The 20221-nt window shown below is 40.3% G+C and overlaps 2 protein-coding genes across 5 annotated transcripts; both read left to right on the top strand.

Moving 5' to 3' along the window:
- The first annotated feature begins 137 nt into the window (after positions 1-137).
- On the top strand, positions 138-5302 carry tctn2 (tectonic family member 2). Of its 3 annotated transcripts, none has more exons than XM_062381978.1 (18): positions 138-271; positions 426-539; positions 1069-1139; positions 1539-1740; positions 1835-1935; positions 2034-2233; positions 2332-2452; positions 2559-2712; positions 2806-2889; positions 2970-3092; positions 3204-3278; positions 3591-3689; positions 3804-3921; positions 3996-4099; positions 4231-4378; positions 4511-4654; positions 4770-4858; positions 4994-5302. In XM_062381978.1, exons 1-18 carry the CDS (start codon positions 184-186, stop codon positions 5107-5109), a joined length of 2151 nt encoding a protein of 716 aa, XP_062237962.1. In that variant the 5' UTR covers positions 138-183; the 3' UTR covers positions 5110-5302. The 3 variants fall into 3 exon arrangements, with proteins under 3 accessions (XP_062237962.1, XP_062237963.1, XP_062237961.1); XM_062381979.1 differs by having other exon boundaries at positions 1832-1935; positions 2973-3092; XM_062381977.1 differs by having other exon boundaries at positions 1832-1935.
- A 2102-nt stretch (positions 5303-7404) lies between these two features.
- Positions 7405-19684, top strand: atp6v0a2b (ATPase H+ transporting V0 subunit a2b). 2 transcript variants are annotated; one of them, XM_062381976.1, is made up of 21 exons: positions 7405-7942; positions 8191-8269; positions 8766-8863; positions 9066-9203; positions 9323-9420; positions 10718-10844; positions 11715-11797; positions 11894-11987; positions 12759-12971; positions 13681-13831; positions 14182-14321; positions 14445-14602; positions 14783-14873; positions 16297-16415; positions 16507-16717; positions 16849-16968; positions 17083-17202; positions 17311-17428; positions 17726-17897; positions 18022-18136; positions 18254-19684. In XM_062381976.1, the coding sequence occupies exons 1-20, from the start codon at positions 7826-7828 to the stop codon at positions 18122-18124; spliced, it is 2550 nt and encodes an 849-aa protein (XP_062237960.1). In that variant the 5' UTR covers positions 7405-7825; the 3' UTR covers positions 18125-18136; positions 18254-19684. The 2 variants fall into 2 exon arrangements, with proteins under 2 accessions (XP_062237960.1, XP_062237959.1); XM_062381975.1 differs by having other exon boundaries at positions 7409-7942; positions 18022-19684.
- The last annotated feature ends 537 nt before the right edge of the window (positions 19685-20221 follow it).

Here is a 20221-nt window from a genome sequence, read left to right as displayed (position 1 = left end):
ACACCTAGAGGCCGGAGTGCGCAGGTTTACCATGGATCATAGAAATAGATCATATATAATAAACCAGACGAGGTCGCTGTTGTTTAGAGAGGCCTTTTTTCTCCCACCCTTTCTCCAGAAGAAGACTGAGATGCGTTGCCAGGACACAGTTTACAAACATGGCGACTCTCTGAAGGGAAGCAAATGGCTAACGTGCTGCGTGTGTCCACCTCCCATCAGCTCTTGTGTGTTATCATGCTCTTCACCTTGGCTCACACTCAAAATGTCGTCGGTAAGTCACTGGTACATGTCCGCACAGTCTTCCGGTTGTATTTTAAAGCCGCTTCCTTAGCTAGAGCAGCATCTTGCTAACCTTTACAAGTTGGGGCAGTAATGGCCGTTTTGAATCAACTGTACAGCTTCGGCTAACAAACGATGTTCAACAGTTTTCCAGCCTTCACATCTCATCGCTTCTGGCCCCGTGGTCTCTGCTCTTCTGCTCGGGAACTCGTCGGACATGTCCCTGAGCGTGAGGACAGTGTCTCCGTCCAACACCACAGGTACCAGCCAGAGGAGACTCCGCCGCTGTGGCAGCTTATTTGACCAGAATAGGATCACATATAATATAACACAGTACTTGAAATTACTCAAATTCACAGTAACTCCACATTTGACTTGGACTACTAACTAGCAGCCTTTATTTAGTCTACGCTTTCTGGACAGATGGATTTAACTTTTTTGAACATAAGGACTTTCCATCCTTTAAAAGTAGATTGGGGTATTTATGGTCCTTAAAATAGTTTTTTTGTTCTCTTTCTTCTCTCCTGTTAATCCTCGCCCAACCCTCAGAATAACCTGAAGACCACTTGTTTACTCGTATTTATTTTTGGATAGATGTGCAAACTTTTATTAGAAGGAAAATGGGAATTACTGATGTATCTAGTTATTACGAATAGAAATAAGTGTTGTTTGGTTACTCGGATAAACCCTGGGGTCACTAATAGAGAGAGGGAATGCAGCCATGTGTCTCCCTTGTGATTATGCAGTCTGTGGTCATGTTGGACAGATTTGGTTTGTTTTCTTTCATAGGAAGCATCGGTCCTCCATCATGTGCGGCTGAGGTAACGCAGTGGGTGCTCACTAGAGAGCAGGTGGGAAAGGTGAGATTCAAACCTTACACCACACACTAATTTAATTAGATTTACCAAGGATGCTTAAATACGGATGAAGTTAGAGGCACTTAAACAGGTTTTAGACCGCATTTACCAGAGCTGATATTATGGTGTGACTCCATCCATCCATCCATCAATGTTCATTACCACATATCCCTTGAGGGCAGCAAAGGGAGCTGGAGCCAATCCCAGATGACATTTGGCAAGAAGCGGGATAACATCCTTTATTCTTAAATTCACATATTTCATTTCAAGTTTCCAATTAATCTTACCCCGATCTTCACTTCTCTGGACTGTGGGAGGGAATTGAAGTACCCAGAGACAGCAGAAGTGTTAACCACTGCACTGCCCACCCTTTTCTTAACGTCTTTTTATGTCTTGCCCCAGATTGCGGTACGAGTTCAGCTGAGGTTGGAAAGAAGTCTGCATTTGTGTGGTGAGAATGAGACGGACCCAGACTGCTGCTCTAATCCACTTTGTGTGCTGGAGACACTTCAGGTTTCTGCTTGTGTGGGCAACACACCTCAGGCATCACTGCTGATCCAGGCCAAGATACATGCACTGCTGGTTCCTGCTAATGCTGGACCAGGTAATTTAAATGAAAGAGTGTCTATTCATTATGGGATGTAAGCACTAAGAGAGGGTTACATTTCTAATAACTATCAATCTGCCGTCCACAGCAGAAAACAAAACAAGCATTCCAAACCAGGTGTACCAACCACTGGGCCCTTGTCCCTGTGATCTCACATTCAGAGCGTGTGATGTGCGCTGCTGCTGTGACAAGGTATCTGATGCTTTAGTCTGTCAACAACACTTCCCTTTGGCAGATTTAATTCTTTCTCCATTGATTACCAATGATTGACATCTTTTTCATTCTTTCAGGACTGCTCCAATGAAGATTTGACACTGTTTGCATCCCACTGTCTCCCTGGTCCCTTTGGTGGACAAGTCTCTCCTCCTCCAGATTACCAGTGCTCTGAGCAGTCCGCTGAAAACTCCCCAGATTGGTTCCCATTTTTGTGTGTCCATTCACCTCCTAAAAACAACCCTTTCCTTGGACTCTTTTACAGAGGAAACGTAGTGTGAGTGATTCATGTGAATCAGAATATATGTTTTTTTGTGTCCTTTATTAATGTTTGTTTCACTTTATTATTTATCATTTGCTGTTTTTCTTGTCTAGTAAATCCAAACCTGGTCCAACCTTCCAAAGGCCTGTGTTGACAGCCCCAGTCCCAGTTAATGTTTATGTTGAAGGAAGTCCCATTTTAACATTAAATGATCAATATTTAACTATTCCCCAGGTTAGTTGTGTGTATGTTGTTTACACCACAATACAGTACAGGGTTTATAGATTATATATATTTTTTCTATGTAGCAACTAACATCTTGACTATTTGTCTTTCACAGAAGTTGTTTGGCCAGTGTGTAAATAATGCACCTGTGGCATTTTTGAAGAATTTCAAAGTCGAGTGTGTTACTCGGCTACGGACCTGTCCAACTGAACCTCCTTTACAGACACTACCAGGGGATTTCCGGATTCAAGTGAAGAATGGCGAAGGGGGTATATGTTTTATCTGCTATACATGTTTTGGTATATCCTGGTATGTCTTTGAATCTGTGTGTTTTTATAATGTTGTTTATTTTGTCCTTCAAGGTGACGTTATAGTGGAGGTAACTGATGAAGTGGCCACCAACCCGAGTCAGAGTATTTCAAGCCCAAATGGTGCAGCGACTTTGGGTATGTGGATAACAACATATCATTACTAGAATCAACAACTTTATTTGTCTATTAATTTAAATGTTAACATTTCTCTCAAGCAGAAAGCCTGTTGTGTGAGAATGTGACCTTAGCACTGGATTATCAATTCTACTGGAAAGAAAATAGCATCACAAATATCACACTCACACGCACTGTTGGGACCTTCCCTTTGAATGGTAGTGGTAAGTGTTCACACACTGCATCTCGCCCATGATTTGACTTATCACCAGATGCAAGTTCAAAGGTATGGTTAATGGACTTTGGACTAACATCTGCATTTGTCCTCTGAACAGTGGTGTTAACTACAAGGTACTCTGCTGTGTTTCTCAATGGGGACTTCCTGAGTGAGCCCAATTCAGGGAACCCAGGTGAGAGCGACATCAACCCCCCCTTTTAAAAAAGTTTAAACAAAAAATGTTGTAGCCCTTAAATGGCACTCACTGATAGCACTTTGTAGTTTGGCTTTGTTGAAGAAAATTGTACTTCTTTGATTCTTGTTGTTCTGGGTTTGTACCCTCATGGTACAATGCACTTGTTTTAAGTTGCTTTGGATAAAAGGGTCAGCTAAATGTAATGTAATGTAATGTAATCCGCGGAGTGGTTGTGATAGTGAACTGTTTAGTAAAAAAAAGTGCACACTTTGACAACTGTAGTGAGTAACACTGACATTTCATTGACAGGTTACCAGGTGGGAAGGCCTGTTATTGGTGGAATCATGGACATTTTCGACAACGATACAGGGTCAATACAGAGGACGTCAATCAACCTTTGGAAATCAGGTATAAAGTGATGTTGATTACTGGCTCACTGCAAGCGTATGACAGTTAATTATCCATTTTACAATAAAAGCAATTAGATTTAAAGACACTGCCGTTTTCTGTTCCAACTGACAGTTGGTGATGGACTCTGTTTCAACAATGAGAAGAAACCAGTTATATTTGGGGAGAATTCTACATCAGGATGTTTGCTGCCAGTCAACCGACAGAATCTGACTCAGTGTGATCTCTTGAGGTCAGTAGCTCATGTTTGATCGATGTTAATGTCTGAAATTGCCCTGAGTTAAAATGTAAGGTTTTTTCCTTTAGAGAGACAGTTGCTTCTCTCCAAGCTGATCTGACTACAGCAACATATGTAGCAAGGACTGGAAACCCAGATCCACTAACTGGGACAGACTGGATCAACATAAGCTGTAAGTAAATGTTGTATACAAATTAACTCAAATCAACCGTTGATACATTTTTATTTTAACTTGTAAAGCACATTCAACACATTATATCTTTTCAGTATAGCTAAATTTGACATGTAGCATCTAAATTCTAGTTGTGATGCTGAACTCAAGCACAACCATAGAAGACACCACAAGTTCCTGCTATGGGATTCAATTCCACCAGCATATCCATGTTTGGAGTCTTATCGAAAGCACGACAGAGGGCAGACCTCAGAGGGAAATCCGCGCTTTGCAAGTCAGGTGTGTTAGGTTGCTCACCGCAATGAAAAATAAATTGTATTCGCAGTCAGTACATAAGGTACCATATGTCCTGAGTCCAATTTCTAATGTCATTGTAAACCAACATGTGTATCTTATTTTGATCATTTGTAGCTACAGCATGTCCACCTGGTCTCTGGATTGTGGAGGCGGTGACATCTCTCCTTGTGTGGACCCTCAGGATACTTGGTTACTCCCCATCACCTCCTCAGTCACCTTTACAGACATCCCTGTCAACACAGAACCACCAAAAACCAGGTGCTTCCTGAAATACTGAGACTCCCCTTAAAAGGAGAAACGTTTAATTATTATTTTTTGTATCGGCTGCCTGACTGATCCTAACTGAGAGTATTTTGACTTTTCCCTCACCTAGGTTTCAGATTAATTTCACAGAGTACGATTGTAACAGGAATGATGTGTGTTGGCCTGAGCTTGCCTTTCCACTCACCAGGTATTACACAGGTAGGAATGTGTCTAATTTTGTATTTTATTGTTTACTTTAGGAGATTATTTAGTAAATGATAATTAAAAACACAAAGTAAGAAAATGGATACTGATTGTACCACCTCTGATGTGTTATACCTTTCTCCTCCCCAGGTGAGCCATATTCTCAGTCACTGGCTAAGGGTCTTATCTTGGTTTTCTTCTTCATCGCCGCCTCAATTCTTGGGACTCCATGGAGACAAATCCGACAGGCATGGAACACTCTCTGAAAGAGAAAAATGTAGAGGAAGAAAAATATTTGGCGGAATAACCAGCTAAACTAGAGTATCTATTTCAAGGTCAATAAAATGTAATTTCACCTTTTTTCCCCATTTGATATTGTTAATCATAATACAGGTTTTATATGTTTGTGGGACTGTAAATAGTTGTATTGCTTGTAATAAAATATTTTTCTATTATTTATTTCAGGCTCAATCACAATTTTTGTTTCCATCATATTTTTGAGGACAACCTTGTCAGACTTGGTTTGAACGGTGGTTAGAACATCTAATCTTCAAAGTGTTTTAGTCCCACCCATCAGTTGGTTTCCTACCTCGGGGATTAACCGTGAGTCATTGTTTATTCAGGTTGTAGCCGCTCCGCAAGGGGTAATCATCCACAAGGACAATATTGATTCACTATTGTGCAGATGACAACAAACAAAACAAAGTTGTTGGTGCTCCTTAAGTGTCTGGACCCATGTACTACCTCAATCATAAGTTAAGACAACATAATCCTTTTAAAGTCCTTCTATGTCGAGATTGTAATTCTACATTTATTTATATAGAAATGATTTCATTTATTTAATTTTATTTTGAAAGTTTCAGTCGTTGATAGACTCAAGGTTAGAGTTAAGTAAAATAAATATAATTTGTCATTTCCGAGGAAATAGCGACTTTATATTTTCACTGCTTTGAACAACATTTGATGATTGTTGTTTTTAAGATATTTTTGCTGCAGGACTTGTGTTTTCGTTAAAAAGCCAAATGTGCTGGTTGCTTTCCTGTGGCGCTCTTACTTAAGCATTAAAGGGACAGTTCACCCACTATGCCGATGGAGGGGTCGGTGAAGTGTTTTAAGTGTTTTGAGTTTCAGGGGTAAACCCAGCGTTGCAGCCAAATCCAAAACAGTTGAAGAAAATGGTGACCGATTCTTTAAATATAAAAAAAACAACAGTGCCTCCATACTGCTCCTGTGGTGTCATCCAAGTGTCTGTACGCCCCGACATTCATATTCAACTCGTATCGAGTATATTTACACCAAGTGGCCACTGTGATCCACAGGCGGATGTGGCCCAGAGGAGGGTAACAGGGGATATTTAGGCTAAAGACATGGAGTAAAGGACGCTTTTTCTAGTGGAATTTGAATGTCGGTTGACACCACAGGCAGTTTATGTAAATTGTTCTGTTGTTTTTATATTTTTTTATATTCTCACAATTTTTTCGACTGTATTTGATTTGGTTGCAACGCTGTTTACCCCTGAAGCTCCAAAAGTTTTTTGTTGACTTAAACAATTCACCCACTCCTCCATAGGGACAGTGGTGTGTAGATGATGAGTCAATTTACATTTTTGGGTGAACGCTACAATTTATCAAGTCACGGGATGGATGGATGGATGGATGGGGGATGTTAAATATCTGCATCTCAAGATGGTATTTCTCTAAGATAATGTTTGGTAAAAAAAATATTTTTCTCCCTGGGAGTTTGATTTCCCTGAAAGTCAGGCCTCTACCTGCAGCTAGTGATGACGAGATGAAGCTTCATGCAGCAGTGACGCTTTCAATCCAATTGGTTCACTCATGGGCCGAGGCTTCTTAGTGCTTAATTTGCTCTACTGCGTCATCAATTGGACAATAAATGTAAAACATGCAGTATGATTATATTGACACCAGGGCTTTGGTGTGTGAAGCTTTGAATTGATTAAATGAATGAATGTTTGTAATGCTAATACATCAATTATGGAGTTATTAATATGGCTTCTGGCTTTATGATACAATGGCTGGATCAAAAGGGAAAGTGGAAACAAATTGGGCAAGGGGGTTGTGATGTGAATGTGCTTGTGATACTAGGGGCAACATGTTACACGGAAAATATGGACATTTTATTAATTTTTATTTAAAAATAACAACTGGGTGTCAGCAGGTTTGTTTTTGCAAACAAACGCTTAGTAAAGTCCCAAGTCAACAAAAGGTGAGGGGGGGGGGGTCCATTGGGTTTCGCTGTCCCTTACATAGATATACTATACTATATATTATATATATCTATATTTATGGTCCCTTATATTTCGAATCTCACGCCAAACCCGCGAACCATTTCCTGACTCTGTCACGTGATACGGCCCGCTCCCGAGGTTTTCAACGTCACCACAAACGTCATCAACACAAGCCTCCATACGCACTTCACAACTCTCTTGGTGGACACACGCGCGGAAGGCTCGACACGAAAGGAAAGTAGGGAAACATCACTACGAGCCGGGCTGCAGTGCGCAGACTCCAGCGGGCTGCGCTCATTGGTGCAGAGCTCGTCCTGTGCTGGGGAAGTTGATCGTATGCAACAGTGTGAGGTGAAGTGACGTGGAGGAGTAGGGCACACCACCGGAGGACAAAGTTCTCAGACCCGGAGCAGAGCGCTGAGCACAGCTGTGGACATGCGACCCCGGCGGCTGTAGCGGCGGCGACCTCACGTTTCCACCTCCGGCCGTGACGAGCGGAGTTTTTCATCCAGGTGACGGCGGCTCTTTTTGGCTGGTTAGCTCCCACATTAGCCTCCAGGAGCAGCCCGTGAACTCTGGCTGTGTGAAGTCAGACACCGTCACCGGACGCTAAACATGAAAAAGACCAAGAAAGACTCGACTGGCTGCCGCTGACGTTGACTCAAACCGCAGTAGTTCGCTTGTTAGCATTAGCCCGCCGGCTGAGCAGGGTCACTCCACAGCCAAGTGTCACGATGAGCTCCCTGCTGCGAGGCGAGGAGATGTGTCTGGCCCAGCTCTTCCTGCAGTCCGGGTCCGCATACGACTGCATCAGTGAGCTGGGGGAGCTGGGACTGGCGGAGTTCAGAGACGTGAGTGCAGACACATCCACTCGTGTCTCTCTGTGAAAGTTACTGCCGAGTGGACAGAGTGCATGCATCTGTCTTCTAAGCGTCTGTTATCATTCACAACACAGCAGATCTGGGGTTTAACCCTCCTGTGAAGTGGCCTTACAGGTGCTTACTGAGGGGTTAATGATATGTTTGTCCCCAGGATCTTTGCTGCTTCCAGGCTGATTGTTAATCATTAAATAGTTGACTTTGTCTTCTACCCTTTTCAGCTCAATCCCAGTGTTAACACGTTCCAGCGAAAACATGTCAACGAGATCAAAAAATGTGAAGAAATGGAGAGGATTCTTGGTAAGATCACGTTGATTTTTAATATGCACTTTACAAATCAGGCCCCCTATACAGTCACCGAATGGTATTTGTGGTCGAGCGTTAGACGGAATCAAAACAAAGATGTTATTAATAAGTGTAGAGGATTATTGGGGAGATCACCTTTTATAGCTAATTTAGATATTAATAACCGGGCCCTCTAAGAAGATCCTACTCTGTCTAGTGAGTTGTAGTCGACCATTGGACAGGACCAAAACAATGTGCTGTGGATCCTTGAAGCCTCATTGAATTGGATTGACAGCCAGTGACCCTGCAGTCATGAGAATTGTCAGATGGTTCTGTATTGACTTGAATGAAATGCCACCCTTAGCTAACTAAACTCTTTTCTAATTAGATTAAGAGGAGAGACAGCCACAGTTCTACACTCAAGCTTGGAATCCAGTGCTGTTCAAAGGCTGGTTGTGGAATTTTTGAAACTTTGTAAAGGTCTCAAAATCAACTGCTTTTTTTTTAACAGGATACCTTCTGAGGGAAATTAAGAAAGCAGACATTTCACTGCCAGACCGAGATGTGAACCCAGCGGCTCCCTTACCGAAGCACATCATGTCTATAATGGTTAGTAACTTGTTCACATATAATTTTTAATTTATTGTGTTGAGTTACTGCCACCGAAACTAAATTAATTGACTGAATTATTTATATTCTCCTCCAGTCTGTATAAATTTGGAAGGTAACACCAAATCTATTTTTAAACAAATAAATAAAATAATTGTTGTAGTCATGCCGCTGATCACTGGTTGTCTGTGTGTGTTCACAGGAGCAGCTACAGAGACTAGAAGTGGAGCTGGGGGAAGTCACGAGGAATAAAGAGAAGCTGCAGAAGAATCTACTGGAGCTGATAGAGTACACACACATGCTGCACGTCACCCGCAGCTTTGTACAGAGAACGTGTGAGGTCAGTGGGTCGACTTGTGCCACAATGTGGCCAAGATTTTTTAATTTCACACTGTTTCAAGTGGAATCTGCTGATATGATTTCCATTTTAACCCTTAATGTCTTGTGTTTACTTTTTAGCGAGAGCCCCTGCAAATGCGGTATGAGGAGTTCCCCTTCCTAGAAAAAGACACAGTGATGGATTACAATAGCATGCAGAGGCTCGGAGCCAAACTGGGGTGAGGAATGAAATCCTGTTGGCCATATCAGCATCATGTTATGTTAGTGTTTCGACATGGAGTGTGGTTTATTTTAGAGTTGACAGTAGACCCTGGCTCTGTCACAATCATCATGTCTTTTTAAAGTGTGAAATCGTTATATCATGTGATGATGAGGAAAAAGGAAATGAGGTGAGAGGCCTCTGATACACATTTAAAGAAAGTTTCAAATGAGACAAGTTGCACTTATAGTTTGTCTTAAATGGTTTTCTGTCTCCCATTACAACCTATATACTCTGCACCCACACCCAAACAGAGATATTCACAAGTTACAATAAGTCAAGTGCAGCTCTGGTTCTCTGCCAACAACATGTTACTCACAGAACCAGTTTCGTGGGAATAGTCTATTATTACTGAAGGGGACAAATACGTTTTTGTTGATTGTGAATGAGCAGCAAGATTGAGTGCTCAAAAGAAAGACAGCTGAGCTCCCAGCTGCATGTTTCTGCAGTCACAACTCAGAGAGTATCACGTCTACAGCCGGGAGCCGGAATTATGTTAAGTTGAGAACTGCAACATTAACGATGAAGATTGTTGAGATGAAAGCAAAGATTTTCATACCTGTTGTAAACATCTGTCCTGGGTGAAGCATTCACAAGTGGACAGCTGGAAGTCCATCGGTTGTCAGCTGGCGTTAGAATTTACGTTTACAGACACATGTGCCTCGAGTGAACACTCACGTGTGTGTATGTATGTTACAGAGTGTCATGGAGGGAGCAGAGCAAATCGAGGTTTGAAAAAGATCTGATTTGAAATGAGATTGTATGCATTTGATAGATTGCAAATCAATGTGTGTCTTTCAGTGTTGATATTGGGGTGTTGGCTGTCGAGGGATCAAAGAATGTGGAAAACCGGGACATGTTAAAATGATTCTGGTTAATTGTGAAACCCTAGCGTGTGTGAGGATGTCAGCCAAGTAGGAGTTGTCTACATGCGACCTAGTACCACTTCCTAGTGTGGTAATGAGTGATCGTATCTCAATGCATCTTTGGTAAAGTAACATCTGTACGAGGAGCTGATCACTTGTGAGCATATTGACTCTGAACAGCAACAGTACCATTGAGTCATGGACCAGACACACACAAACTTCATTCTCATTTGCACCATATATTTTACATAGAAAATAATCATTGGTTGCTATATTAATCTTTAATATATCATATAATGTTAATAAGCTTTAGGATATAAGTTTTTCTTCCCTAATAGGCGCATGTGTATACTTATGCTGATAGTTAATGTTTACATCTTTCTCTTGCAGTTTCATCTCTGGGCTTATTCAGAGGGTAAAGATCGAAGCCTTTGAGCGGATGCTGTGGAGAGTCTGTAAAGGCTACACCATCCTCAGCTACTCTGAGGTCGAGGAATATCTGGAAGATCCTGAAACAGTAGGTTTCTCAAGAAAAACTGTCCAACATTTGTGTTGAGGTTGCATTTTATTATGTCTTCCCTGCATTACACCATGAGATTAAGATATCAGCACATTTACTCAATCCCCTTTTTATTTTTGTTTTCATAAGCTGCTTTCAGACATGCACAGAAATTCAGAGATTCTCTGTCTGAGTCAGAGCCTCTGGACCTCCCATTGTTTTGTGCAACAGGTCATCTCTGATAACAGCCATAGTGAAGTAGCAGCAGTGCAGAGGGCAGAGTAGTGTAGCGCAGTGAAAATTACATAAAGCAAAAGACAGTCCTGAAACAGTGATAAATTCAAAGTGACGACACTGAAAATGAAACTATTGAAGCTGCTGTCTGTTCTCATCCCCCTTGCTGATCACATACACAATGAGTACTGTGATCGTGTTCTTTCATACTGAGTGACAGCACTAATCCAGTTATCCGTTTCCTCTGCTTGACCAGAAGGCAGGCATGCAGGGCTGAAACTGATCACTGGAAGAATGTCAGGACATACTTCACTGGAAAATGTACAACCATGTTAACATGTGTCTCTGAATGGTTGGCAAAGAGGAGGCTTGACTTCAAGTTAGAAGTACCAGTCATGCTTTTCAAAAAACACATAGAGGGCAATGCTGCTATTTTCAAGGTCAATAATTAACCTTCAGTCACAAGTACTTTTTTGTTTAGTTGTTATTGTTTTTGTTTTGGCACTTTTTATACCACACTTTTAATTAAATATAGATTTTGAACAGAAAATGAACTCTGGACTTTCAGTGGCACTTCTTTTTGTTGTTAATAGAGGAAACCGGTCTGATCTTTGTTATACAAAACATCCCCCTTTGTCTTCTTCTTATTTGCAGGGGGAGCCAACCAAAAGGATGGTGTTTCTGATCTCTTACTGGGGAGACCAGATTGGGCAGAAAGTAAAAAAGATCTGTGACTGGTAACTATATATACACGTATTTATGGCAGAAAATAATTTGATTAGATTAGCTTTTTATTTGTAGTGTTGAATAATATTATCTTTTCCTCTCCATAGCTACCACTGTCACCTGTATCCCTATCCCACGAGCAATGAGGAGAGGAATGATGTCGTAGAAGGACTTAAAACCCGCATTCAGGACCTGCACACAGTATGTGAATTATTTCTTTAAGTGTCTAAATATGCCGTGTTTAATTAGTGACATAAAATGAAATTACTCTGTTTGTCATTCACTAAAAATTAACTTTCTGTCTTTGTCTCCTGTTAAAATGCAACCTGGATGATTTAGAACACGAGTTGTCTGGGAGTTCTTTTCCCTGGGGGATGGGTTTTTAGAATAAAGGAAAACAAGACTTTTAACATTTTCCTAAACAAGTTGGCATAAAAGCTTGTGTTCAGTGAGTCACATTACGTACAGCAAGGATCTTTTTTAAGCCAGTCTTCTTGTGGTAAAAGAGCAAAATTAAATGGCTGATTTATTTTCTTAAAGATTAACCCAACCGTTGTTCTTGCGAGCCAGACCTTAGTCATGGGGTCAGGTGAGTTTCTGGTGTTGGGCAGTGCACCGTGAATCTTTTGGAAGTTATAACCCACTGTAACTGAAAAGTGGGATTGCCCCCACTCACTCCCTGGAGCACATGATCCACACGAGGCCTCAGCAGGATGTTCTTTATCTCTTTCATGCGTTCTTGTTTTCATCCTCTCAATTATAATTTTCAGGAAACCCTTTTCTTGAAAATGATCATGTCTTAGTATCTTATTCACACACAAACACTAAAATGCTTCTTGTTTAAAGTGGTAAATATCTGTCTTTGGTAATGTTCCACTGACAATCATAGAAATTCCCAATTTTTTTTTTTTTTTTCTCTTGAAAGTCTTGCATATATTTTTAAAACACTGAGTTATCTCTTCCTGTGTGCAGGTACTTCATAGGACAGAGGACTACCTGAGACAGGTCTCGATCAAGGCTTCAGAATCTGTGTACACCTGGGTCATCCAGGTCAAGAAGATTAAAGCCATCTACTACATTCTGAACCTGTGTAGTTTTGATGTTACAAACAAGTGTCTGATTGCTGAGGTGTGGTGTCCGGTCAACGACATTCCCAACCTGCGGAGGGCCCTGGAAGAAGGATCGGTGAGGAAATTCTATTTTTGACTCACTGCAGGCTTTGCTTTTGTGTTTATTTAACTGGGGCAGTCACTTCATGAAGTGAGATACTGTTATCATAAAAGCAACTATTGTATTTAGGCAGTGCTTTTATTTTGCCCCGGGTTAGTGTACTGAAAGACCACCCTGGGATTTGGGACAACAAAAAGTACACAGATGCACTAATGTGTGCACTGAAGTGTCTTAAAAAAAAAAGAAAAAAGGGAGAGGCGGTGGACTAGTGGCAGAAACTTGGACTATGGGCAGAAAGGTCTCTGGTTTGTCTCTGGTTTGACTCCATGGAGAAAAAACAGAAAGACAAACCTGGATTGATCTGTCCAAAAATCCAAGAGGATTCTCCCTACTCTGTCTAGTGCCCCTGAGCAAGGCATCTTACTCCCCCAACATCTGCTCCCAAGGCGCCTTACATGGTTGCTCACTGCTCTGTGTGTCCTGCACCAGATGGGTCAAAAGCAGAGGTTAAATTTCCCTGCAATTGCATGAGTGTACCTGTTCATGTCTGTGCATGTGTTTGGGATAAATAAATGTATCTTAATCTTAATCTTAATATAGCTAGCACTTGCTGATGTAACAGTCCCCTTTCCCTTTCCCCTACTTTTTGTGGCGATTGTCAGATGTTAAAATGTGTTAATATACTGAGATTGTGGTTTTCTTTTTTTTAACGTTGATATTTCAGAGAAAAAGTGGAGCGACAGTTCCTTCCTTTGTCAATCGCATCCCCACCAGCGACACTCCCCCCACCCTTTTTAGGACCAACAAATTTACCTCTGGCTTCCAGAACATTGTAGATGCCTACGGAGTGGGAACTTACCGGGAGGTTAACCCTGGTGAGTGTTTCCCTCTGTATGTTTAAATATCTATCATCAAATAAGATTAGAAAGTAAAAATGTGCAAGGGTGCTTTATCAGTTTTAAAATTTGACAAGATCTCTCTGCAGTGTATCAGAAGTCTGAGATGCAACAGTAACATGCATATGAATTTGAAAAAGAAAAAGTCCCAAAAAGTGACATCGAATTATTGATATATCAAAAATCCAAATGAATGCTAACTTGCAATTAAATATTTTTGTCATTGTTGTTTTTTGTGTTTTTCTCTTTTGCTTTATTTTAATATCAAGTTATTTTTATATCTTTGCTGCAGTTTAGAAGTATTTCTTTTCTCTCTTGCTCATTTCTAGCTCCGTTCACAATCATCACGTTCCCATTCCTGTTTGCTGTGATGTTCGGGGATCTGGGTCACGGACTCATCATGGCTCTCTTTGCTTTCTGGATGGTGCTGTACGAAAACAACCGCAAACTTAAAAACACCAGGAATGAGGTGAGTGAGTTCTCCAAAGCTGAGAAAATGTTTAACCTAATACTCAGTTAACCAGGCTATAACCAGAGTGTGTTGACAGCAGGTCTGATGTGTAAGTGAGTGATTGGATGTGTGTATGTGCAGATCTGGAACACATTCTTTGAGGGCCGTTATATCATCCTGATGATGGGCCTGTTCTCCATCTACACTGGTCTGATATACAATGACTGCTTCTCCAAGTCCCTGAACATCTTTGGTTCTGGATGGAGTGTGAAGGCCATGTTCACAGCGGAAGTGTGGAAGTAAGTAATTCATTACAAAAAGGACTTTATCATTATAGTAAACCCAGCTCCAGCTTTCTTACAGCCATGACACGTAATGAACAACCTGTTATACATGTCTAAATATTTACAGATGAGATGTTTGTTTGTTTTGTCATTACATTCGTTGAACAAACTTGTGGTGTTATTTGTGTCAAACAGGCCCGAAGATCTCACTGGGAACCGGTTTCTTACTCTGGATCCAAATATTACAGGCGTTTTCAAAGGACCATATCCGCTGGGAATCGACCCGGTGAGTATAGAGTGTTGATGAGGAGTCATCATGCATCACACTGATTCCCAAAGACAATTTATTGGTTAATCCCAATGATTGGATACTCCGTGGAATTTAAGTGCTAGTAGGGACAGGAATCAGCAGGGACCTCCCGATACAATACAATCACGATACTTAGGTGGAGATACGATGGGTATTGCGATTTGATATCGATAAATAAAAGGTAAATTAAATAGAATAAATAAAAGTTTACTTTTTAACTTATATTAAATATTAACTTTGAAATAAACTAAAAGTAGGCTATGCTTCACTTTTGTTTGCATGTAGGCTATGCAAAGCTAGTGCTTGGATATGTTTTAGATTCTTGTGCAAAAACAAGAGCTGGTCAACATGCTCTTGGGTGAGGTTGGTCCCCCCCCCCATATATCGCCCTCCCGTATAAAAACAATAAAAAAGTTTGATTTGGGAGGCAGCGAGGCGATTTAAAATTCACAAGAATCGCGATTCTTAACTGAATAGTTCCTTTATCTATAACCTGACCGTGGGTACTACTTTGGGAGAAAGGGGTGTGTGTGGAATTAGACAGGCACTATTCTCCTGTACAGATATAGTGTAATATACAGTGGCTTTTACAGTAATGTGTGAGGATGCTAAAAAAATCCTCAACATGCACGATATACGTATCACAAAAACTGCTTGAACTACGAAAGATGATGTTACATGTGCTATGCAGTCACGCTCTGTATTTAAATATATTTGGCCAAGAGCCCTGCTGCCCTAGATAATAAATGATTAAATAAACATAGACTGCTTATGATCACGTTTGTCCTGAGCCAAATTGATGGCTACAATCAGTTGATTACTAAAAAAGAATTGCGTTGCCTCTTTATTGTAGTTCCAAAACAGGACAGGGAAAGGTAACGGCTCTCTTTCTCTCTCTTTCTGTCTCTCTTTAACACTATGTTCTGGAGCATTTGTTTATTTATTGCAATGCATATCGTCATCGCAACTCTCAACAACATTACCGCATGTTTTCCAAATATCGTGCAGACTTAATGTGGAGCAGTCATATTCTGTACCAAAAGAGTAAATCAGTTTATCAAACTCGTCACTCATTATTTATTTGCTTGATTAGTTGTAATGTTCTAGGGACACACATTGGGTGACTAAAAATAAAATAGGTTGAGTTCCTGGAATTGAAATGATTTGATCCTCTTGGTAAAAATAACATTATTAGATTACTTCAGGAACAATAATACAACTGTTACATGGTTATTCTTTAGAAGATTAAATAAGGTTATTAGGTCAGGTTTCATTGATTTATTTATTTATACTCAAAGTTCGTTGAGGTTGTCCTCGCTTACAACAATGTCGACTGTTATCTTTTACCACTCAAAACGACTTATTGTTTAATAGATCATGACATTTTTCTGTTGCAAAGATTTGGAACCTGGCGTCCAACCGTCTAACATTTCTGAACTCCTACAAGATGAAGATGTCAGTGATATTGGGCGTCATACACATGAGCTTTGGGGTCATTCTCAGCACTTACAATCACTTGTAAGTACCAGTTTGTTTCTTATATCTTTATTTTTTATCTTAGGATGTTACAGTTTTTAGTAACCTGCCCTCTTCTTGTCAACAAAAACAGGCACTTTAGGAAAAAGTACAACCTGTACTTGGTATTTCTGCCTGAGCTGCTGTTCCTGCTGTGTCTGTTTGGCTACCTGGTGTTCATGATTTTCTACAAGTGGCTGGTATTCTCTGCAAAGGACTCCAGAAATGCCCCGAGCATCCTCATCCACTTCATTAATATGTTCCTCATGCAGGGTGACACAGTGACGCCCCTCTACCCAGGACAGGTGAGAATCCAATGGAAAGCTCCACTCCTGCATCAGTGTAACATATGTCCCTGTACTTGATGAACAGATTTAATGTGAAATACACTTATTCACACAGACTAATGCAGTTGTTTTTGCTGCTTCTTCCTCAGGCTGGCCTGCAGGTATTTCTAGTGGTCATTGCTGTTCTCTCAGTGCCTGTCCTACTCCTGGGCAAACCCATCTACCTTTACTGGGTTCACAACGGAAGCCACCGACTAGGAATGTACAGGGTGAGGGTTTGAAATGCATGTCTATGAATGAGTGAAAAAACCCTGTCTCCAAATATTTGTTCTTTGACTGTAAATATATGCACATCTGATTAGTTTGTGCCTGTGTGTGCTCAGGGGTACGAGCGTGTGCGGCGTAACAGTGAGGAGGAGCTATACCTGATGAGGGCTCATGACATGGAGGAGGGCAGCAGTCACAGTGATCTCTCCACAAGTACAGAGCACAAGAAAGAAGAGGTCAGCACAGCTAAAACCCATTAAAACCATTCAATTAAAAGCAACCAATGTTGTTCTTCTTTCACTGGTTTCTGTCAGTCATGCTGAGTTTTACTTGTGTTGTGCTAGTTTGACTTTGCAGATGAGTTCCTACATCAGGCCATCCACACTATAGAGTATTGCCTGGGATGCGTCTCAAACACGGCCTCCTATCTAAGACTCTGGGCTCTGAGCCTGGCACATGCCCGTGAGTATTGGGGTTTGCATTACAACACACAGGTAGTTTGTCCCTCCTTCAAACCTGACCACCACAGACTGAGCACAAAAGGAATTTTATAACATTAAGTTGAGTCCAATGGACAGCCAACACATGTAGATCATTGACAAGTCTTATATTATATATATCATACACCAAGGCAATTTCCTGTATGTGTAAATATACATGGCAATAAAAAGAATTCTGATTCTGATCATGAATAATAGTAGTTATCATACACCTGTTGTCTCTTTTGCAATTCTCTAAATGGATGGTGTTTTTTTACAGAGCTGTCAGAGGTGCTGTGGGCCATGGTGATGCGAGTAGGACTTCGAACAGACACCCGTATTGGAGTTTTATTCCTGGTGCCTGTGTTCGGCCTGTTTGCCGTTCTCACTGTGTCCATCCTCCTGATAATGGAGAGTCTGTCTGCGTTCCTTCATGCACTCCGGTTGCACTGGTAAGAATAACCCTAACTCTTAAAGATGCCCACATGTGTCATTGACAGTGCCAATAGTTCTTTAAATTACCTGAGTGTTTTGTTTTAGTTATTTGTTTGGACAGCATCTGTTTTTCTTCCTCAGGGTGGAGTTTCAGAATAAGTTCTACGGTGGGACTGGAGTCAAGTTTTGCCCCTTCACCTTCTCTCTGCTGCCCTCCAGCTTTGAGCATGATGGCTTAATGTGAAAGGACTACCTGGTAATACTGTGGATTTGGTACCAGAACCAAAATGAGCAAACACGGTTCTGTGCTCATACAGACATGTTCCAGCGATGTCATTAAGTGATTCAGACTTTTCTTTTCTTCTTTAATTAGTTAGTAAGGGCATCTTGTGCTGAGCCTCACAAACTGTGGATTTCCTGGAAAACGGACCGCCTGGACAGAATGTATTGTTGAGAAAATACAGTTTTCCTATTACAAATTTATATAACAGGGGCACTTTGGTCCTGGATCAGTATGCGTCACTGTTGAAGTGTGAGTGTCAAATGTATAATGCAACTGGTATTTTGAAAACCATCAATTTTCTTTTGAGTTATTATTGTTTTTTCATCAACAGTTGTTCACATCAGTTGTATGGAGAAACAAATCCCTCAAACTTAGAATGATCAACAACATGTGATTTTAGTATGAGATAACTAAGTTAAGATAACAGTAATAGGTAAATGGTTGGCCCCGAGGTTTGGCTTCTCGGACAACACTTGTCAGGATACTCTTTTCGGCCTGTCATGGGATTTACTGATTAACCAAGATAAAAGAATATCTTCTCTTTATTTATTTCTGGGTTCTTCAGTTTCTTTTACAACCTGTTGTTTTTGATAATTAATACAGCATCATTTTGTACCTTAATTCTAGTATTTTCAATCTAGTTTGGGCTGATCTGGTTTTGATACATTAGGCAGAGGGCCTCCTAACAGACACATAGTTCTTCAACTCTTAGGTGCACTGATTGCCTTATCTAAGTACAACCAAATGACTGTATCATTCTTCAGATTCCTCTCGTATTCCTATTTTGTGGTACCAAAACACTGCAAAGTATTTTTGACTTTTTAGTATTGAAAAGTGCTGAGGTGTATATACTTTTGCAGAATTTGTCTTTTTTAATTTATTTTAAAATGTTGCATCAGAATTAAAGATGATTATTAATGTCAAGAGATTTTTACTTTTATGCATTCACAGTGTTGCCTACGCATCCACTTCCTGTATATTTTTAACATTCCATGCGTGAAAAACTAAAATCATTGATTATTTGACCCAGCTCTGCTTGTTAGAAGTCGCCTACCATGAAGGATCTTCTATACATAATCAACACGCTGATTGCGTTATTAGAAGATTGAATGACATACCGATAACAGACTGGTATTTTCTAATTTTGTGAATTTGTAAGTATTATATAGAAGTGGTATGGGGATTTTTCCTAAGCGAGGGAGACTAAATGTTATTGTTTAATTGTTGACTGGCACTTTTTTAATGGCAATAAAATTTGCTTAAGTAAAGTGCTGCCACGTGTTTGAAGGTCATGACCTTTAGTAGCAAGTTCTTAAATGGAAAAAATATGGTGTCTCAATTATTGGGCCAAGAGATGTTTGCCTTATTAACGTTGAGGTTTTTATGGGTGGGTTGAAGGCATTTTGTGATTATTTACTCTAATTCATTCAACATTTTTTCAAGCACTCCATGATCCAGTTGTTTTGAGAAAATCCTATTTTCATCATCTTGTCAATAATAAAATTTGTTTGTTTGTTTGAATTGTGTTGAGACCATAACTGCAGTTACTTGTTCACACAGGACCTTTTAACCACTTCATGCTGCAGCATTTTACATCTTAAATATGACCAAATTAACTCTTTTACATCTTGTGTCTACAAACCCTTTAGAAAATTCCATTTCTGAGGAGATAATTCATATTGTTATTAATTTTGCTTAATTCTTATATCATTTGTTTTAATTTTAGCCTTATTTTGATCATGAAAGTTAATCAGATTAAGTTTTTTCCATTATTCCATTAATGGTGTGACTGTCTTCATGGTCAAAATAGAATTACAGAGACAAGCCAGTGAAAAAAGATTGAGATATTGACACCTTGCACTTGATAATAATACATTTATATTTATTTATAGGCACCTTCCCAGCACTCAAGGTCACCTTATAAGGCATATACATAAATACAGACATTTGTAAATAAGATAGGATAATCCTTTGTCCCACAATTGGAAAATTTGCAATATTACAGCAGCAAGAGTCACTAAAGCTGTGTTCAGTTAAAAAGCCAGGGCAGGCACCTCA

The sequence above is a fragment of the Platichthys flesus genome, chromosome 3, assembly GCF_949316205.1.
Source record: "Platichthys flesus chromosome 3, fPlaFle2.1, whole genome shotgun sequence".
NCBI lineage: Eukaryota > Metazoa > Chordata > Actinopteri > Pleuronectiformes > Pleuronectidae > Platichthys > Platichthys flesus.
This window is presented reverse-complemented; position numbering and strand designations above follow the sequence as displayed.